The sequence below is a fragment of the Saccopteryx bilineata genome, chromosome 3, assembly GCF_036850765.1.
Source record: "Saccopteryx bilineata isolate mSacBil1 chromosome 3, mSacBil1_pri_phased_curated, whole genome shotgun sequence".
NCBI classification, from domain to species: domain Eukaryota; kingdom Metazoa; phylum Chordata; class Mammalia; order Chiroptera; family Emballonuridae; genus Saccopteryx; species Saccopteryx bilineata.
Window position 1 is genome coordinate 85698055 of NC_089492.1, and position 20638 is coordinate 85718692.

A 20638-nucleotide genomic window follows, 5' to 3' on the forward strand; every position below is an offset into this window, starting at 1 on the left:
AGACACTCCCGCATGCGCCCAACCAGGATCCACCCGGCATGCCCACCAGGGGGCGATGCTCTGCCCATCTGGGGCGTTGCTCTGTTGCAACCAGAGCCATTCTAGCGCCTGAGACAGAGGCCATAGAGCCATCCTCAGCGCCCAGGCCAACTTTGCTCCAATGGAGCCTTGGCTGCAGGAGGGGAAGAGAGAGACAGAGAGGAAGGAGAGGGGGAGGGGCGGAGAGCAGATGGGTGCTTCTCCTGTGTGCCCTGGCCGAGAATCGAACCCGGGACTCCTGCACGCCAGGCCGACGCTCTACCACTGAGCCAACCGGCCAGGGCATTGAATGTTCTATTTTTAAAGCCAAACAGCAGTATTCTTCCTCTAGCTCCAAAAGTGAAAATCTCAGAACCACAGGGGAGGAGATGCACCCTCTCTCCCCTTTCAGCTTCTTGGCTCTAGGGTTTCACAGGGGACACACTGAGCCAAAGGGGATGAGAAGCTGCAAGGGGAGAGAGAATGCATCTTCCACCATGATGGGCACAATGCTATCCCCTGCAGACATGGCAGGGATATGACTTGAAGCCTCATGGAACCAGAGCTAGTCCCCTTTGCTTCACTTCAGCCCATGATCTATGCATGGGAAATGAGGGCTCCTAGCCTCTCCAGGGGTGGGACTGAGGTGGACAGGAGCTGCTGCAGACAGTCCAGGAGCCCAGATTTTAGGTTCAATTGTAGTTTTTATTCCCTAGGAACAAAGATATGTGGGGAAGAAACTCCAAAAGGAAACAGGAACATAAATGATAATATACTAGGGTGACGTGGCTCAGGAGTCAGATGAACATCCACAGTGGACGTGGTCATGCCCTAGTTTCTTAGGTCAGTATCTGCCCCCACCCCAAATGCCCATTAAAGGTGGGGCTGGGGGCAGTGAGGTGGAAAGCTTCCCCTACTCCACACAAAAGCGGTAAATGTACCTGTCTATTCTGAGACGTCTCCCAGGAACACCAAACCTCCCTCTCAAGAATGGAGGTAGACAAATGAGAATAAGAGGGGCCTGGGTGCCACAACCTGAAAGTAGTCACAGGGCCCTTTGTGGCTGGCAGAATCTGCGCTTAGATGGGACCACAAGGGAAGCAACAGCTAGTTTATGGTGATCAATCTGATCAAGGTTGCCAGATAAGGCCCTATGGCAACTGTAACCTGCACTGCAGTTTCCATCCACTTCATCAAAGGAGCTTCGTCAAATTGAGTCAGAAGCCATTATCCTTTATCCTTTTCCCAGAGGATTCCTTTCTATCCAGTTTTCTGGCAAACACCTGTCCCAACCTCATACTTCCCATGATGTGACAGCTTCTACCGCAGCACAGGCCCCTAAGAACAAGGTCCTTTGGTGTGGGCTAAGTCATCTAGTCATCCATTCCTGTGCAGAACACATCAAGTAGCTCATCTCTGTACCACAGGGCAGACTCAGGCTGGTTCCTGATCACAGCGAGGTCTCCTGGAGGATGAAGGTGGGGCTGCTCCCCTGGTGGACTGGGCCTTCTTCCGGCCCTGCCGTGGCCTCCTTGTCTCTGCTGCCCTTCAGCATCCCATTACTCATCTTCTCTGGAAACATCGTGCTGTCCACACTGAGGTCCTGGGGACACACAGAGCCAGGGCCCAAGGCGGGGTGAACAGGAAGCAGAGGGCTGGGGAAGGAACTCATGCATGAAAGGTCAAAGACTCGGCTCTGACCCCAGCTGGAAGGGAGGGCAGCATGAGGGGGAGAGGAGGAAAGGCCAGCACGCTGTGGCCTCTGTGCGCTCAGACCCTTCCGCCCCCCACGCCCACGCTCCCCTGCAGGAAGGAGCCGGCTCAGCTGCTGCAGGATGGTCCAGGCTCAGGCAGTAATCAGAGGAAGAGGTGCTGGGTGGGGGAGAAAGCAAAGGGATGGAAGGGAACCCGTAAGGTCCGGGGTCTCTGGGAAGGGAAGGAAGGGGGCAGTCTGGACAACGTGGGTGATACCTGGCTGTAGCCTCTGCAGTGAAGTCGCTTCTGACAGGACACGGGCAGGAGGGCCAGGAGTCTTGGCAACACTGGGTAAATGGTCCGAGGGTTCAGGGTCCGGCCCCGCATTCTCCCTGGAAGTTGAGACACCTGAGTCTCACTGTGTGACCTGTGTACCTCCCAGCTAGCCCTCTGTTCTTGGGGCTCTTGGCTCCCAGCCCTGCCCACCTCCTGAAGCTCAACCGAGAAACTAACACATACCAAGAGCCCAGAGGGTAGGGCCAATTCAACCCGAGTCCAGGTTCCCTGAGCACCCTCCCTCAGCCCGCCCTGCTTCTCTGTGACCATTCCACACCCTCTCACCGGTGAGGAGACTGACAATCAGGCCCACCACAATGACTGTGGTGGAGTTGTGAGCACTGTACCATAAGTACGACAGGGAATAGAGCCGCTGCAGCCCTGTGGGCCTGGGGAGAGCAGAGGGGTGAGGACAATCCGTTGACAGGGTATTCCTTGGCCACCTGGTTCCACCCATCTGCACAGTCTTGGAATCTAACACCCAACATTTCCCTGAGGCATCTGGTGGCCCATTCCTTAATGAGGCCCATGGGAAAGCACTCAAAAGTGAGCTGTTCTCCTCAAGGAGAAAAAGTGGGGTCCAACCTACCTGGAGAGGGTTGTCGAAGTCAGTGTGGTCAACGTGACAGCAGACAGATTACTGGACTGGGAAAAGCTGGACTCATTGAAGTGTGAGGGTGCCATGCCGGAACCCATTCTGGTCACTATGCTTCCAATGCCGATCCAGAAGGCCATGGTTAGGCCAGCCAACAGGCCCACAATGGCACCCTGCCCAAAGACATGCACACTCTCCTGTTACAATGCCAGCCCGACCAAACCTTCACACCAGTTCCCAGCACTCATGGTAAGAGCTCTGCCAAGTCTTCCCCAAGGTTCATCACTGCACGTGACTGTGGAGCCAGATGGGTCACTTACAGGAGGGTTGGCACAAGGAAAGAACATCCCAAGACAGAAGAGTCCAAGCAGCGGCCCCCCAACCATGCCAAAGATGCTGATTGCTGCCTGTGGGAACAGGGTCGGGAAAGAACACTCAGGCTCAGCGCCCCTGGCCACACTGACATTGCCCAGAGCCCTCTTTTCAGGACCATCTGCCCATCTCTTCTATCTGGAACCATCACAGTGCAGGATTCCAGCAGGCAAGGATAAAGAGAGAAAAGTGCTTTGGGCTCTCCGCTGAGGCTGATCCTTAAATGTCTCCGAGTCAAAAATATTCCAGAATAATAATGGGGCTTTGGCAGCTAAAGGTTTTCCATCAAAGGGCAATTTCTGAGGCCTGCCCCTATGTCATTCCCATCACAATAGCTGTCTTCCTCAGTTTCCAATTTCAATCTGTTCCTTTTCCTCCCCTAAAAATTGCTTTCTTTCCTCCACAATTACCTGCAGCACTGGTCCCATCTGGGAGGAAATATAGGCCATTCCCAGACAAAGTAGCCCATAGCCAAAGGCTGGGGAAAAAGGGAGGAAACAAGATGTGAGTTAACACACTAAAATAGGAGGGGGAAGTAGGGCAAAGCTCCTTCCCCAGCCAACCACTAGCTCTGTGTCCCTGGAAACAGGGCAATTACCGCATGCCCCCGCTCCAGATCCCTCCCACCCTGTCCTCACTCCTACTGACTCAGAGCCCCCCACCCACACACACCCGAAAGCGCCCTGAGCTGTAGACCAGGTTGTGTGCTTAATTCGGCAAGCAGCAAGTGCTGAGCCCAGGCTTAAGCCGGTCCTTTGAAGCAGACTGACAACAGTACGTAAGGAGTATCTTAGAAAAAACGTGACTGAAGAGATGAGAACGCATAATCCCACCGAGGATTCTGGAAAGCATGGTAGCTTGGACTTCTGTGAACTGAGGGAACCTGGGTCGAATCAGGTCTTCCATCGTAACGGTTGCCAATGAATTAAAAGCAGAGGATATGGTGCTGAAGGGAGCAAAAGAAAGACAAGCTGCACTCGGAGAGGCAACACTAACACGGGACTCATTGAGGGACTAGCACCCTACAGGCAGGAGATGACATGTGCAGCCAGGAAAACTTGCTCACAGGTGGCAGCCAGAGAAGAGGCTGGCAGGTAAGGACACTTATCCTTTTCTGAGTGGGGTACGTTTTGCTCAGTAGATCAACCCCAGGTATTGTAAAAGAAGAATCCCTCACCAGAAAAGGAAGCAAGACTGAGGTTATGAAATAGTCAAAGGTACCTGAGGGAGCCACTGAAGAGGCAGGCGACAAAGAGCCCAGGCAGGCCTGGCAGGCCTCTCAGGAGATCCATCACAAAATACAGGACGAACTGCAGGCAGAGCAGAAGTACACAGCTCTCCTGAGAGGGAGCCCCGCCCCAGAGCGAGATGTGTGGGAAGCCCCCCTGCAGGTGCCCCTGCTAGTCTGGGGCATCAGGAGGAGGATGCTGGGAGCTGGGGTCCTCATATCTAGATCAATAGAATCCCAGAGTGGAAAAGAACTGAAACTCACTTGCTGCCCAGGGTGGGAGTTTTTCTGAAGCCACACAGACGCTCCTCTTGAGGGGCCCAGGTTGACCCCTCTTGGGCACAGAAAAGGGCCAAAAAGGCTTTCTCACCTGGTCAGGGGCTGCCTGAGCCGGAATGCTCCCGGGATGCTCTTTGTGGTAGGCAAACATGACCAGGCCAATGAGGCAGCCCATGCAAAGTACCACCTGCTGACAAGGGAAGACTGCATAGCAGGAGCTGCAAGAGAGTCCAGGGTCAAGGGGAGAGAGGGGCTTCACAGCTACCCTCAAGCAGGTCCTGGAGCCCCAGAAAGAGACTCACATCCTGACCCAATGGGGTGATGTGCTCTGACATCCTGCCCCCACCCAAACTTCCTCCATGGAACTGGGGCCCACTCTCTTCCCCAAGCCATTGCTGCCCAGTCTCCCTGTCCCTGTACTCACAGTACAGCAGCCTTCTCCGTGCGGGAGCTGAGGTAGCGCTGCACCTGAGCCTGGTTCACCCCATACAAGGAGAGCATCATGAAGACACCACCGAAGGCCAAGGTCCAGAAAGTGTGCCGCTCAAAAGGGTCTGGATTTAGCCTGCAATAAATGCCATCTGGTCACTGTGCCATAGCCCCAGAGAGATTCAGCCTTCCTCACTCTCCTACAACTGGGGTCAACAAGGAGCAGAAACACCATTGCGATGGCTAAGGAGCTACTGAAGTCAAGAACTGGGTGAACTCAAGAGATAACGTAGCAAGTCGGAGAAAGGGCTCCATTCGTCCAAGCCACAGCCTTATTCCAGGTACTAAATACATCCTGAGCCTCCTTAACCACCAGCCAGACCCCTGTAATCACCCTGCAGTGCTGGCTTCCACCCATCTCAGTGCTACACCTACATTTCCCACAGCTTGCCCTCTGCTTACTACAACCCTCAGCTCCCAGGCACTAGAGACCCCAGCCAGGGGAAGGAGTATACTTACTCGATCCCAGAGATACGGCCCTGTTGGGAAGCCAAGTCCCACACACGCCCCAAGCCGCCCACTTTGGCCGACCCCACAATGATAACCGCTAGCTGCCCTAGGAACATGACCAGTGTCTGGAACACATCTGTCCAGATGACTGCCTTCAGCCCACCCTGTAAGAAAAAAGAGCATGCTTGACACAAATGTCTTCAAAACCACCCACCAGTGAGGACACCACACTACCAGCACGGGTACTATATTGCTACCAGGGGCATAATTACTGAGATCCTGTTGATATCATTTCAGCCCTGTCATATACCAGCCCCTCTCCTATATCCCTTCCCCCACCAAAATCCCATCCCATCTTCATTCCACCCTAGAGTTTCACCCCACCCTCTCACCTATATTTTTATCTCATCCCCTCCTTTTTTTTTTTTTTTTTTTTTAACAGAGACAGAGAGAGAGTCAGAGAGAGGGATAGATAGGGACAGACAGACAAGAATGGAAAAAGATGAGAAGCATCAATCATCAGTTTTTCATTGTGACACCTTAGTTGTTCATTGATTGCTTTCTCATATGTGCCTTCATCGTGGGGCTACAGCAGACCAAGTAACCCCTTGCTCAAGCCAGTGACCTTGGATCCAAGCTGGTGAGCTTTGCTCAAACCAGATGAGCCCGCGCTCAAGCTGATGACCTCATGGTCTCAAACTTGGGTCCTCCGTGTCCCAGTCCGATGCTCTATCCACTGCGCCACCGCCTGGTCAGGCTCATCCCCTCCTATCTTATCTCATTCATCCCTCCTTTGCCTTTTCTCCCCATTTTCCCTCCTCACTTCATCTCTTTTCCTCCCTCCCCTAAGACTTACTGTACTTACCAGAGCAGTGTAGATGGTACACACAATGCCTAGAGTCAGCACTGAGAGCCACAGATCAAAGCCAGTCACTGTAAAGAGATAAGTCACATTTCTGTCTCTGGAAGAGGATTTCCCATCAAGGAAACCAGAGAAGTCCTGGCAAGACATGAAGCATTTGCTCATTAAAGATGAAATAGGCCCTGGCCAGTTGGCTCAGTGGTAGAGCATCGGCCTGGTGTGCAGGAGTCCCGGGTTTGATTCCCAGCCAGGGCACACAGGAGAAGCACCCATCTGCTTCTCCACCCCTCCCCCTCTCCTTCCTCTCTGTCTCTCTCTTCCCCTCCTGCAACCGAAGCTCCATTGGAGCAAAGTTGGCCCAGGCGCTGGGGATGGTTCTGTGGCCTCTGCCTCGGGCACTGGAATGGCTTTGGTTGCAACAGAGCGACGCCCCGGATGGGCAGAGCATCGCCCCCTGGTGGGCGTGCCGGGTGGATCCCGGTCAGACGCATGCGGGAGTATGTTTGACTGCCTTCCCGTTTCCAACTTCAGAAAAATAAAAAATTAAAAAAAAAAAAAAAAAAAAGATGAAATAAATCATTCACCACAGTGGAAAAAAAAATGTTCCCAGAACTCCAACAAAAGGTGATAGTTAACCAATTCAGATGGGGCACAGTAACGTTTGATTAGCTTCCAAGTGAAGTGAAGCAAGCCTGCTTCCATGTCTAGTGGAGACCAGCCAAGGACCCATGCAGTGAAATCATTCCAAGGCCAAGGTCAGATTCTCTTCCGCACACTCCTCTACCTGCCCCTCCCTAAGGTGCTTTCCCAGCCTAATGGGGCTGGGATCCAGGGGCTGTGACTCCTCACCTGCATTAAGAGCCAGTGACGGTGCATACAGCACAACCCCCATGTAGATCACCTGTTGGGTATGGAAAAGAAAATGTGAGGGGAAGAGGCGATGAGGGTGGGCAGAGAGAGGAAGAACGACGGACCTCAACTCTAATATCCCCAATGGCTCCTTTCACCTCGGCTCACCTCCCTCTCCCTTCTTCCAAATGCTTACTGCCACTGTAGTAACACTGGCTTATAGCGCCTGTGTAGGAACTGGAAGGAATGGGAAGCTGGATGCCTCCGGGGCTCTGCCCCTAATAGAAATGTTAATCCTGTCAGTTTGAGAGCAGGGAAGGCTCTCAGTGCCTCAGCAGGCCTGAGTTCGGGTCCCCCTAGCAAGCCTCAGGCTCATTTCTAGCCTCATTCCACTTACCATCTGAAAGATGAAGGTCATGGTCCCACAAACCCGCACAGTTTTATTGAATCGGAGTTCCAGGTACTAGGTAGTATTAAAAAAATAAACAAATAAATAAATAAAGGTATTCCTCCCCACTCCACTCCCCATGATGCACACATTTAATTTCCCTCAAGAGGTCCGGAACATGAGGGAATATCCAATTCATATCCTCTCTGGGCCCCACTCAGCACGGCACCTTTGGCCTCATGTGAGAAGAACCTATAAACACACGATGTGGTCCCTGTCACTCTCACTAGGCAGAGGTAAGCTGGGGGCCCAGACCTCCTCAGAAGGTCCCTGTCCCCACCCCCATCCCTGGGCCTCAAGGCCCAGTGTGCCCCTCCCTCCCTCCCGCTTACCTCATAAGCACTGGTGAGATGCAGGCGGTAGAAGACAGGGATGAAGATGTGCGCAGGGATCAGCAGCCCCAGGAAATAGGAGCAGCCCAGGAACCAATACTGGGTCCCAGATTTGTAGATCTCGGACGGCACACCCAGGATGGCCACAGCTGACTGGAAGGTGGCCAGCAGGGACAGCGCCACGGGAAGGCAATTCATTTTACGGTCCGCCATCAGCAGCTCACTAACAGTATGCCGGCCCCAGCCACGAAAGGCATGGTAGAGCCCAATGGCAAGGGAGAGAACCAGCAGCAGGACAAAGACCACATAGTCCACAAGGGAGAAGGCAGATTTTACCCCACTCGTGTCTGAGGTTGGGGGGAGAGGAGCGGAGGTTGTCACCCCCACACTCATGGCCTCACTTTGTCTATGACCTGTAGCCACTTGCTGCTCCTGGATTCTTGGCTGCAACCAGGTAGTGACTACTGTGTCTCCACCAGGTGACACTGTTCAGGGTGACCTGAAAAAGAATATGCTTCTAATCAGGTCTGTCCTGCCTTCTGGGCCACTCACCAGTGCATCCCATACCACCAAATTTGGACGAACCAGTTCAGTGGCAGACCCTCAAAGTCTGAAAGTCCTAGTATGGATGTGGTAGAGGAAAAAGGAAGGAGAAAGCAGCACTGTGAGATAGCCAGGAGACAACTATACTGCTCACAAAAATTAGGGGATATTTCATTTATTCATTTTGAAATATCCCCTAATTCTTGTGAGCAGTATACTTGTCCATGCATAGTATATGCTTGAGCATGCATAGCTGTGAAATATAAGAATCTTCTTAGGTCTCCACCCGTGATCTAGGTGGAGACCTAAGAAGATTCTTATATTTCTTCTTAGGTCTCCACCTAAAAATCAAGTCTAGCCTGTGTTTCTTCTCAGATTTCCCTGCCCCCACTTGCAGGCACAGACCCAGTCACTACAATACACTAAACCAGCAGAGCCCAACCTGGCGCCATAGCCCAGTGGGGAAGAAGAAACGGAGACTAATAACAGCATGGTCTCTATTCCCCCTGGCCTCAGTTCCTACCTCCCAGTTTCATGTTGCCAAGAGCAGCCCTACTCAGCAGTGACTCCCAAAGAGATCACCTCCACAACAGCCCCAAACTCCATTCCAGGCGCAACCACATCAACCACTGTTCTCCCCAGCATTACTAGGTAAGCCCTGCCACCTATCTCTCAGCCACTCGACCTGTAACACCACAGTGAATAGCAGATCTGGGAAGAGGGGTGGGATTCCAAAGTAAGAGGAGCTTCTGTGGCTTCACACTGGCTTCACACAAAATGCCCAGTGAAACCACAGAAACCGTCCCTGCTACAGAGCAGGAGTTGCCACAACACCGGGCTGAGGCAGGGTCTGGAACAGAACCTGACAGGGATGAATCAGTAACAGAGCTCAAAGAACAGGATTCCACCCAGGCCACCACAAAAATCCCAGCTGGTTGCAGCAGCTGAAATCAATGAAACCAGTCAGTAAAGCAAAATAGAGCCTAAGTGAAAAGAAGGCACAGAATGCTATGCCCAAACTGGGTCTTTGACAGGTTACAGTGGTTACTAGGTTACTATCCAGAAATCTAAGAATATCCTCTTTGTCATAACAAAACCAGATGTCTACAAGAGAACAGTTTCAAATACCTATATAGCCTTTTTTTTTTTAAAAGGAAAGGAAATCATCCATTTAAACAGACTGGCTGTTTTGCCCATCAGCTCGCTTTCCTCTCCCTTTCTTTTTAAGATTTTATTTATTGATTTTACAGAGAGAGGAGGGTGGAGAACAAGAAATATCAACTCATAGTTGCTTCATTTTAGTTGTTCATTGATTGTTTGTTGTATGTGCCTTGACCGGGCAAGCCCAGGGTTTTGAACTGGCGACCTCAGCATTCCAAGTCAACGCTCTATCCACTGTGCCACCACAGGTCAGGCGCTATGTAGTTTTTGGGGAAGCCAAGACCAAGAATTTATCTCAGCAAGTACAGCTAATAGCTGCTGAGAAATTCAAGGTTCAAGGTGAAGTTGTTTCAAACATTCAAGAAAACAGACAGACTCCAACTATACAGAGGAAAGTGAAGAAGAGGTTGATGAAATAGGTGTGAAAGTTCAGGACATAGAACTGGTCATGTCACAAGCAAATGTGTCAAGAGCAAAGGCAGTGAAAGCCCTGAGGAACAGCAATAATGATATTATAAATGCTATTATGGAATTCACAATGTAACCATCTACACAAAAGAACTGTAAACCTGATACCTGTATAATTTTGTTAACCATTGTCACCCTGATAATTTTTAAAAATGTAGCCACTAAAAACCAGGAACTTTTGCTGTTTCAAAAAAGTAACTGCAGCTTGGTCTGAAATTTGTACTGTTTCAATCATTAATCAAGTTATGGCTTCTTGTGGGACTGAAAAAAAAAAAGTAAGAGAGCAACATGCTGGAGTCAGGGGTCCAGAGTTAACAATTACAGAAGGAAACCAGCCAGGGAGCTGGGGCAAGGAGAATGGCCAGGGAGAGGGGTCCTATCCTGGTGGGGCAAATACCTTACCTAGAGATGTGATCCTGTTCTGAGGCTGAGCTGCCTGGAGAAGCTGTGTGCATCTGGAGCTGGGCAGAGACTGAGGGTCTGGCTCGATAAGTGGTTACAGAGAGATCAGGAATTGGGGGCAGGGTGAAACTCAGTAGCTATTTGTTCTGGCCCCTTCAAGGAACCAATTGCTGTGATCCAAATGGCCCTATCACCCTATGGCCCCCAAACTCCAGCTCCAGAATGGGGAGCATGGAGCTCAAAGTCAAAACATTCCTAGATGGATTAGGCTTTCACTCTAAATCACACTTGGCACCTTCTACTAGAGGGAATTGAAAAGGAGGGGCTGAGAGAAGATGGAAAAGTTGCTTTTCTGACTCCTGCACAAGAAATACTAATCCTCAAATATGCCATTATCCTTAGAACAAGGATAGGATTATAGTATTTCAAATTTTAAAAGAATCTTAAGAGATTACTAAGACACCACCTTCATTTACAAAGACACTGAGACTGAGGCTTAGATAATTTATTGATCTTTGCAAAACCACAGACCTGATCATTGTCAGAGGCTAGATTAGAACCCAGGTCTAGTGACTTCCCCATTCATGACTCTCCATTTATACCATACTATCTTTAGAGACTATCCCCAGGGCAGTGATTTTCAACACTTACCATCTCATGGCACATATAAAACTAATCACCAAAATTCTGCGGCACAATAAAAAATATTTTTTTTGCCAATCTGACAAAAAAGGGCACAATTTTGATTCATTCACACAAGGTGGCTGTTATTGTGTTGGCTGTTGTAATTTTTTTTTTTGACAATCTAAGAGAAAAGAGGTCAGTGCCCTGACTAAATAGTCAGGTATTACATGTTTTAAAAATTCTTGTGGCACACTGGTTAAAAATCACTGCCCTAGGGTACTTACTGGCATGAAGAAAAAAATACCAAAGAATACCAAGAATTTAGATAGCCTAACATGATGACAGTTAAGTTTTTGAACACCTGCTATGTAACCCAGCAGCATGCTATGTACTTTACAGGCATTAGTAATAACAATAATATTAAATAATGAAAAATAATAATTAAAATAAATGAAAACATAACCCATGGCTATTACTTTAAAACACCATGTCTCAGCCTGGCCTGTGGTGGCGCAAAGGATAGAGCATTGACCTAGAAGGCTGAGGTCACCAGCTTGAAACCCTGGGCTTGCCCAGTCAAAGCACATATGACAAGCCATCAATGAACAACTAAAGTGAAATATCTATGAGTTGATATTTCTCATTCCTCCTTACCCCCCCCACCCCCCCAATACCTCTACTCTCTCTCTGTAAAATCAATAAGTAAAAGTCTTTAATAAAGAAAACAAAACAGCCTGACCAGGCCGTGGCTCAGTGGATAAAGCGTCAGACTGGGATGCAAAAGACCCAGGTTTGAGACCCCGAGGTCGCCAGCTTGAGTGCGGGCTCATCTGGTTTGAGCAAAGCTCACCAGCTTGGACCCAAGGTCGCTGGCTAGAGCAAGGGGTTACTTGGTCTGCTGTAGCCCCACGGTCAAGGCACATATGAGAAAGCAATCGATGAACAACTAAGGTGTCGCAACAAAAAACTAATGATTGATGCTTCTCATCTCTCTCCATTCCTGTCTGTCTGTCCCTATCTGTCCCTCTCTCTGACTCTCTCTGTCTCTGAAAAAACAAAACAGAAAAACAGGATTAGTCATCAGCTAATCTTATTTTAAAAAAAAAGAAAACAAAACATAAACATGTCCAAGGTCATTCACTTTACACGAACACTCTCTAGGAAACTGAGATTTAGAGATATTAAATAATTTGCTTAAGGTTACACAGCACGACACAAAACATGGAGGAAACGTTACTATCTGCAGGTATACCAGGTTATTCACCAAGGGCCCCATCCTTACTATTCCCAGAACCAAGACATAAGCAGAATATTAACTGTGGTCATTCATTCATGGAATAAAGTTTAGATTTCAACTAATTTACACACAGATCATTACAAACTATATCTTCTGAGTTTGCCCACTAGGAGAAAGATTAGCCTGGATGTCTTCTGGCTCTCTCATACTGTGTTCTTGGGCAGATGTTGCCTGACGGGAATGATATGGCCTCACACAGATGAAACCTGAACTCTGAACCTCCTAGGGCCAATGAGGAGAGAAAAATCAAAGCTGGCAACTCTTGGATCACAAGTTACAAATGTCAGTAATGAGAACAATGTTCCCAGTAGGCCACTCTAGTTGAACCTAAACATTCCCTGGGCCTTTGTACTGTTACAAAGGAGAAACGCAAGGCCTGATGAGCTTCTAAGAGATTTATTTGTGCATCTGTGCACAGATGAGCTGAGACCCTAGTGGCTCACCTTCCCCTTACCTCCCTAGCTCAGGCAGGGCTAAGAAGGTCCCATCGTTCTTCCTAGTAGCATCAGCAGCGAAAAGATGAAAAGCCTCAGCCTATATAGGCTTTTGGTAAGGGACTCTGGACCTGAACCTCACATGTACACTGCAACATCTCAAGTTTTTTCACTCCTCTAGCAAATTTTTACTGCTATGACAAAGATAATGGGAAGTAAGAAATAGCTTCTGTGTGCAAATAAGCACATGTAGTGAGTGACAAAGGGTTAGTGATATGGATAGGTAAGAAGTTGAAGAAAGAAAGATTCCATCATAAACTAGAACACAGAACCAAAGACTGCTGGGATAAACTGGCAGGGCTACATGACAGAATCACATCTATTCACATGAGCTGCGGAGAACCCTCCTCCTACATAGCTGAAGAGAGATAAAGCAAGGAAAAATCTGACCCAGTAACAAAGCTTTCCTCAGACACGATTCCAAGAACAGGAGAGTGGCTTTCTTAAAACTCTACACTGCCTGACCAGGTGGTGGCGCAGTGGATAGAGCGGCGAACTGGGATGCAAAAGACCCAGGTTCGAGACCCCGAGGTCGCCAGCTTGAGTGTGGGCTCATCTGGTTTGAGCAGAGCTCACCAGCTTGGACCCAAGGTCGCTGGCTCGAGCAAGGGGTCACTTGGTCTGCTGAAGGCTGGTGGTTAAGGCACATATGAGAAAGCAATCAATGAACTAAAGTGTTGCAACGCGCAACGAAAAACTAATGATTGATGCTTCTCATCTCTCCATTCCTGTCTGTCTGTCCTTGTCTATCCCTCTCTCTGACTCTGTCCCTGTAATAAAAAAAAATAATAAATAAATAAAAATAAAAAATAAAAACTCTACACTGACCTAAATCCTATAGGCTTGTATCTCTCAGAGAGACATGAGCCGAAAGTATGAGAGAGACGTGAGCCGAAAGTATGAGCTGAGCTGTTTCTTTAACACTGTTAACCCCCAGGGCACAAATGCCTAAGACAAGAGAGAGACTCTGTCCCACCACCCTTCAGCCACAAACTGCACTGGACTGCTTAGACTCCTACAAACGGAAGGGGGCCACAGCAGGACCCAACGTCCCCGAAAGATTCCTTCATAATCTGGCCTTGTGCCTAGAATTCCTCAAGGTCTGAAAGGCTTTGCGAGACTTTGCGAGACCCCCACTAAAACGCTAATTTTAATTGAAAACGTAACGCTAATTTAAAATTTTACTGCTAATTTTAATTTCTAAGGCCTTAATACTCAGTTCCTCCGGGCAGGTCCGCACCATCGCCACCCTGCACCTCTGGGTCAAGGACGGGGGCCACCCTGGGACCGCACTCGCCTTCTCCTTACCTTTGCAGCTCAGGCAGGGCTAAGAATGTCCTGTCGTTCTTCCTAGGATCAGCATCGCTCCCTTTTTCTGGGAAGGCAAAAGAGGTGAGGAGTTAGGAAAGCACATATCACGCCCCGACGTCGTCGCCAGGGCACCGGACGCTGCGTGCTCTTCGGACTGGTGAGGGGAACAAGGTGCCCGAGGCATCCCCAGGCTTCTCTCTTTCCGCCCGGGTGTGCCCTTCGCCCTTCCCTCTTCTCTTACTCCTACTCGCTCTACTTTCTGGCTGTCCCACCTTCTTTCCACAGGCGACGTAAAGAGCACTATCACCTCGCCGCCCGCACCTGAGGTTTTCTCGGGCCTCCTAACCGGGGACGAGCTCACACCGCCCCTCTCCTCTTTGTCCCTCCCTCCTGGTTCTGACGCGGCTCTCCAGAGCCTCTTGGTACCGGCCCACAGCCTTCCATTTAGCCCCGGTCCGTCCCACCTGCCGGGTCTCCACGCTTGGGTCCCGCCGCCGCGGAAGAGCCGGGCCCCCAGCACGTGGACCGGGTGACAGCGGGGCCCCGCCCCCTGCCCGCCCCGCCATGATTACTGAGGGCCGCTGGAGTAGCCCAGGTAGGCTGTGGAGCGCCGACCTCGGGGTCCGGGTGCAAGGAATGCGGGGCTCAAAGAACGGCGGCGGGAAGGGCTTCGCTACACTGGGAGAAGTCAGTTTCCCCTAACGAGGACTGGGACGCCGGGAGAAGAGACGTGACCTCCAGAGCAGCAAAAACCCTTTACCCCCAGCGCCGCAGACCGGCCTCACTACTAGTCCACGCCCCCTGAGGGGCGGAGCCACGTGCACAAGTCTCGCGAGCTGCAGAGAAAGACGGAGGGAGCGCAAAAATGTCCCCTCACGATGCTGACTGTCCTTCGATTCCGCTACCGTGGGCTGCGGCTCTGCTCCTCGCTCTGAGCGTGGAAAGGGCTCTGGCGCTACCCGAGGTACAGAAGCAAGTTAGCGGTTGGACCGAGGCAGAGGTGCTGAGCCAGCTGGCTGTCGCACTCGCGCGCCCTCTGCTCTCCCCAGCCCACCCGCAGCTCTGGTTTGGTTCTTGAGGCCTCCCCAGCCAGCCTCCCCAGCCATGGCCCATCGGCCGGGCCCACGATTACTCACTCTGCGTAGGTTTCCCAGCGTCCTCGCCCTGCCCGACATCCCTTGAGCTCTGACCTCGCTCCTTAATTTTTGAATAACTTTTAAGTTCTTTCTACCGATGAGCCCTTTGGCTCTTCTGCAGGCTCGCCACACACAAATGTATATAGTGCGGGGACAGGACTATACCTTCTGTACTGCTTGATGAGTTCTTTGTGTACCTGCATTTCATTTACACCTGGCTAAACCGGAACTGCCAGGTCGAGAAGTCACTGGAGAGGACATAATAAATGTGTTCGGATAGGGATCTGCAAAGATGAAGGCCTTCCCTGGGTTAGTCTAGTGCATGCAGAAAGTCTCTAGTGCGCTGATTTAGCGCCTGGGAAGAAATGCGGCTCCTAGTCAAACCTGATGTAGATAGGACACTTCCGGAACTTCCTTGTGTTAGAGGCATTCTGGAGAGATGTACTGGCAGTTAACTCTTGATCGCTGTTTGTTCTTTTCTTGGCTCTTTTTTCTGGAGTCCTCTAATAGTTTTCTCTCTTCTGCAGATATGCATCTACTGCCCAGGGAGTATGCGAAATTTGTCAGAAGTGGCCCTTTATTGTAAGCAGACACCAGGGCTAATGGTGCACGCGCGCTGCTGCCTGAATCAGAAGGGCACCATCCTGGGGTGAGAGAGGAGAGGCATCCCTGGATAGTGGAAAAGAGCTCCCGACTCAGATTCATTAAGGCTTGCTTAATTGGCTTTTGGATAAATATTTGTTCCTATTTTGGAAGCATCTCAACCATGATTTTTAGACCTCTAAATCTGTTTTAGCATTTTGGGCTAGGTAAACAATGCTGTGGTTCTTCCTGGTTGAAAGTACATACAAATCTTAACTTTTGCCTGTTTTATTTTAAAGGCTTTTATGGCTTTGTTTTAAAGAGAGCTTTGTTTTGTTTGTTTATTATCAAGTCTTTGGATTATTTACTGTGTAACTCCATGAAATGACCCCTGATAGCCTCCAATACATTATACTAATATGTGTTCTTTTTCCCCTTTCTGATTAATTCATGTTTGTTTTCGAGGCAAATTTCTCTTCCTGTCTCCTTATGCAGTTGGTCCCTGAATTTTCTCCCTTTACACTCTGGAGAATCCACCTAATTCTTATAGTTTCCCTTGTAACCACCATGCAGGTGTCTCAAAAACTAGATCTTTTTTAGTATCCTTTGGTCCTTGTCTAAGCAGATACCTCTAGCTTTCTATTAACATTTCCTCTTGAGGGCACCCTCACTTCAAACTCAAAATATCATGTCATGCTTCCATTTTTCTCTTTCCCTAATCTCCCTAAATACTTCTCTGTTAAACTTTTTGAAAACAAATTTTTTCCATTATCACTCTCTGGCTTTAAAATTAGATTTCCAATTATTTGTCCACTCAAACCCTTCATGAAAGTCTGGCTTCAGCCTACCTCCAAAAGTACAGTACCTTTGTTTCTATGTTCAGACCTCTCTTACCTAAAATTGCCTTCCTTCACCAAATTAAGACATATTTATTCTTTAATTCCAACATCTTTTGTTAATTCTTCCTACTATTAAATACCAGAGTAATATTTTCTTTATAATAATTTTATTTAGGAAATTAAATCTAATAGGGTGACATTAATCAATGGGGTACATAGGTTTCAGGTAAACATTTCTGTAGCATTTGAACTGTTGATTGTGTCATGTGCCCATCACCCAAAGTCAAATCATTTTCTGTCAGAGTATAATATATTTTATTTCCACTAAATCCTTAATGTCTGTACCACTCAAATTTATTCATATACTGTCCGGTGGTTTCTTCAGTATTATAATTTAGTGTTTATATTGTTTTTATTGTTGGTGATCATCTTGTTTCTAACTACATTGTAAGCTGTTTGAAAGCTAAAATAATAAGGGTATTTTGTTTTGTTTTTGAGAGGACATTTATTAAAGCTGGGGACAGTGAAAGAAGGGCGGGCTTAGGATAGAAGAAGCAACAGGAGAGAGCCTGGGCGGGGCTGCTTTGGTTCTCTGGAAATGTTATAAGAAAGAATTGAGCCTGGGTGGGGCTGTTGGCTCACTGGAAAGTCAGGAAAAGAAGGGGCCTTAGAGACAGGTTCAGGGGGTTAGCCTGAAATGAGCTGCTGCTGCCCATTGCTCCCCCAGTTGCAAGTCTCATGGGGACCCTTATAGTTTAGAAAGTGCATGCATGAGAGGAAAGAAAGATGTGGGTGTGCTCCCAGACGTGAGAGTGTCCTGAAAGGATTTTTTTAAAAAATTTTTTCATTATTGATTTTTAGAGAGGAAGGGAGAGAGAGAGAAAGAGACAGGAATAGCAGTCTGTTCCTGTATGTGCCCTGACTGGGGATCAAACCAGCCACCTCTGCACTTTGGGCCAGTGCTCTAACCAGCCAAGTTTTCTGGCCAGGGCCTGAAAGGATTTTTTTATACTCCACAAATTTTTGCAGTTAGTAGACACTCAGTAAATATTTGTAAAATAAAGATTAGCCAGCATTAGATATTGAAGAAAATAATGTGGTATGGTCCTTATTAATATCCAGTAGTTTACAGCCAATCTGTGGTAGAAATGTACTTGGAAGAACTTTCATTTATGTGATTTGATTTTTTTTCCATTTGAAGGTCCTTTGTGGATCTGAGAATCACACCGTAATGTGAGATTTACTAATCCAGACAAACGTATTTCTTCCAATATATGCACAGATACAATGAACTTTCCATGATGGAAACATTTTCTATCTGTAATCGCCAGTCCAGTAGCTGTTAACCACATGTTAGTGGTTACTGAATACTTGAAATGTGGCTAGTGCAAATGAAGGACTGAAGTTTTTTTAATTTAAATTAATTTAAATAGCTACATGTAGCTAGCTAATGGTGACTGAATTGGCCAACGCAGTAATAAAACATCTATAGCACCTAGTTTGTGGCCTTGAACATATCTGTGTTCAACTAATATACTGCTCACAAAAATTAGGGGCTATTTCAAAATGAATATGCAGCTATAAAATATCCCCTACTTTTTGTGAGCAGAATGTTAGCAGTAAAGGGGTTGTATTAGCCTTTAGTGGATAAAGAGGAGAGACACATGTTTATGCTGATGATCTTATTTCCTCAGGCTGGATCTCCAGAACTGTTCTCTGAAGGACCCAGGTCCAGACTTTCCTCAAGCACATACTGCTGTTATCATGTAAGTGGTCCATAATCTTCCATACCAAAAAGTGACTGTGGCAAAGGGTTGTTGGTAAAGTCTTTCAGGATAGACTCCTAAAAAGATGTTTGGATATTGATTTCTAAACTTAACTCAGAATGAGAACTGGAATACCAGTCTAGGAAGATATGTGAATGGAAGTATTCAATAGGATGTTTTCCTAAAGCACAGTGCTAACAGTATATGCTTTTTATAGAGACCTACAAGCAAACCCCCTCAAGGATGACTTGGCCAACAACTTCCATGGCTTTACCCAGCTCCAGACCCTGTGAGTTAGGTTATGGGGTTGGGAAGAGAATCTAAGAGGGGCAGTGCTGTGAGCTCAGCAACTTTGGGTTGCATATTAAGACTGCCTGTGTTGTGTTCAGAATACTACCAACAGATGTCAACTGTCCTGGAGGCATTAATGCCTGGAATACTGTCACCTTTTATAGAGACAACCAAACCTGCCAAGGGCAAAGGGACATTTGCAATAGCACTGGAGACATAGGTATGCTATCTCACCTCCAGCCTTTTGGAACTGCTTTTCCTTCTTTGTATTTTTCCCACTAGGTAAAAAAGACAGTAAAATTGCTTATATTTCTTTTGTTTGGGATTCTGAGGCTCTAACCTAGTGGTAGTCAACCTGGTCCCTCCCGCCCACTAGTAAACGTTCCAGCTTTCATGGTGGGCGGTAGCAGAGCAACCAAAGTATAAATAAGAAGATAGATTTAACTATAGTAAGTTGTTTTATAAAGATTTATTCTGCCAAACTTAGCGAAAATCTGACATAAAGTATTTGGTAAGTAATTATTATTATATGCTTTAACTTGCTGTAACTCTGCTTTATAAATTTTATAAAGTAAAGTTACTTTCCTACTTTATAAATCACCATTACTGTGGAACCGGTGGGCAGTTAGAAAATTTTACTACTAACAGAGATACAAAAGTGGGTGGTAGGTATAAAAAGGTTGACTAAGCCTGCTCTAACCCCTTAAAAAAAAAGGTCTTAAAATATATTTTATCCCTGATGGGATAGCTCATTTGGTTAGAGTGTCATCCTGATACACCAAGGTTGCAGATTCAGTCCCTGGTCAGGGCACATACAAAAGTCAACTGATGCATGCACAAATTGATGTTTCTCTCTCCTCTCTATAAAATCATTGCAAAATAATATTGCAAAATAATATATTTTATATTATTATCATGTTCTGATTATTGTAATCTTCTCCTTTGACGTAGCAATAATTGAGAGAATCTAAATTGAAGCAGATATTTAAGAAACATATTAATAGGATCCAGTGATGTTCTCTGTTTCTCTCTGGCTCCCAGAAATATGTCCTGAGAATGGATCTTGTGTGCATGATGGTCCAGGTCTTTTGCAGTGTATTTGTGCTGATGGATTTCACGGCTACAAGTGTATGCGCCAGGTGAGGAATTAGGCCTTCTAATTGGGGATAAGAGAAATGCATAGAGCAAACATCTCTCAGAAAGAAGAGCCTTAAGACCAGGAGCTGATGCAAATTACCTCGTGAAGTAAACTAAGAGAATTTCCCTAAATGAGGGGTTAGGTATACTAGGAAAGAACTGGGTGTTACGATGCAGCCCTTGGTGTAACACTATATGAGTTTTCTTTTAATCTTTTATTCTCAGGGCTCTTTCTCGATGCTTATGTTCTTCGGAATTCTGGGATCCACAACATTATCTATCTCCATTCTGCTTTGGGGGACCCAACGCCGAAAAGCCAAGGCTTCATGAACTACATATGTCTTCCTACTGACCTAAAGATCATCCCAATCTATCTTAGTCCAGCCGGGAAGATTTGCTTCCTAGACAGACTGGCCAGAGGATCCTCTTCATGGCCCAGACCGTGGTTGGAAGGAAGATGAAACGTTGCACAATGCTGGAGTGTCACACTCCAGAAGTGGACTAGTACCATTTCCCATTTATGTGTTAACTGTAATAAACTTTTTTTTTGTAGGGAAAGATGCCCTGGCCTTGTCTGTTTCTTGGTCGGGGTGGGAGAAACTGCTTTAGGGGAGTTGGCTTTCTTTCGTAGGTT

The 20638-nt window shown here is 47.7% G+C and overlaps 2 protein-coding genes and 1 pseudogene across 11 annotated transcripts; 2 read left to right on the forward strand and 1 right to left on the reverse strand.

Annotated features, from left to right (window-relative positions):
* Nucleotides 1-704: 704 nt before the first annotated feature.
* On the reverse strand, nucleotides 705-15750 carry SLC5A6 (solute carrier family 5 member 6). Of its 8 annotated transcripts, none has more exons than XM_066266747.1 (17): nucleotides 15390-15750; nucleotides 14251-14317; nucleotides 7954-8452; nucleotides 7571-7636; nucleotides 7174-7225; nucleotides 6328-6395; nucleotides 5472-5626; nucleotides 4948-5088; nucleotides 4615-4741; nucleotides 4238-4326; nucleotides 3850-3962; nucleotides 3427-3494; nucleotides 2965-3051; nucleotides 2639-2817; nucleotides 2335-2438; nucleotides 1990-2105; nucleotides 705-1621 (listed from the first exon to the last, which is right to left on the reverse strand). In XM_066266747.1, the coding sequence occupies exons 3-17, from the start codon at nucleotides 8344-8346 to the stop codon at nucleotides 1469-1471; spliced, it is 1911 nt and encodes a 636-aa protein (XP_066122844.1). In that variant the 5' UTR covers nucleotides 8347-8452; nucleotides 14251-14317; nucleotides 15390-15750; the 3' UTR covers nucleotides 705-1468. The 8 variants fall into 8 exon arrangements, with proteins under 8 accessions (XP_066122844.1, XP_066122842.1, XP_066122841.1 ...); XM_066266745.1 differs by lacking the exon at nucleotides 15390-15750 and adding an exon at nucleotides 14869-15007; XM_066266744.1 differs by lacking the exon at nucleotides 15390-15750 and adding an exon at nucleotides 14826-14962.
* LOC136328595 (nascent polypeptide-associated complex subunit alpha-like) lies at nucleotides 9274-10201 on the forward strand (annotated as a pseudogene).
* On the forward strand, nucleotides 14720-20564 carry ATRAID (all-trans retinoic acid induced differentiation factor). 3 transcript variants are annotated; one of them, XM_066266753.1, is made up of 7 exons: nucleotides 14720-14848; nucleotides 15917-16038; nucleotides 18505-18576; nucleotides 18794-18865; nucleotides 18966-19087; nucleotides 19909-20006; nucleotides 20230-20564. In XM_066266753.1, the coding sequence occupies exons 2-7, from the start codon at nucleotides 15941-15943 to the stop codon at nucleotides 20332-20334; spliced, it is 567 nt and encodes a 188-aa protein (XP_066122850.1). In that variant the 5' UTR covers nucleotides 14720-14848; nucleotides 15917-15940; the 3' UTR covers nucleotides 20335-20564. The 3 variants fall into 3 exon arrangements, with proteins under 3 accessions (XP_066122850.1, XP_066122847.1, XP_066122849.1); XM_066266750.1 differs by lacking the exon at nucleotides 14720-14848 and adding an exon at nucleotides 15088-15217; XM_066266752.1 differs by lacking the exon at nucleotides 14720-14848 and adding an exon at nucleotides 15088-15217 and having other exon boundaries at nucleotides 19032-19087.
* Nucleotides 20565-20638: the final 74 nt, after the last annotated feature.

Coding starts and splice junctions, on each gene's coding strand:
- ATRAID (XM_066266750.1), top strand. CDS start 15,119: ATGTCCCCTCACGATGCTGACTGTCCTTCGATTCCGCTACCGTGGGCT. Junction 15,218..15,916: donor GGGCTCTGGCGCTACCCGAG/GTACAGAAGCAA, acceptor TCTCTTCTGCAG/ATATGCATCTACTGCCCAGG. Junction 18,866..18,965: donor TTTACCCAGCTCCAGACCCT/GTGAGTTAGGTT, acceptor TGTTGTGTTCAG/AATACTACCAACAGATGTCA.
- SLC5A6 (XM_066266747.1), bottom strand. CDS start 8,346: ATGAGTGTGGGGGTGACAACCTCCGCTCCTCTCCCCCCAACCTCAGAC. Junction 4,742..4,947: donor ACGGAGAAGGCTGCTGTACT/GTGAGTACAGGG, acceptor ACTCTCTTGCAG/CTCCTGCTATGCAGTCTTCC. Junction 3,495..3,849: donor CATGCTTTCCAGAATCCTCG/GTGGGATTATGC, acceptor CTTTTTCCCCAG/CCTTTGGCTATGGGCTACTT.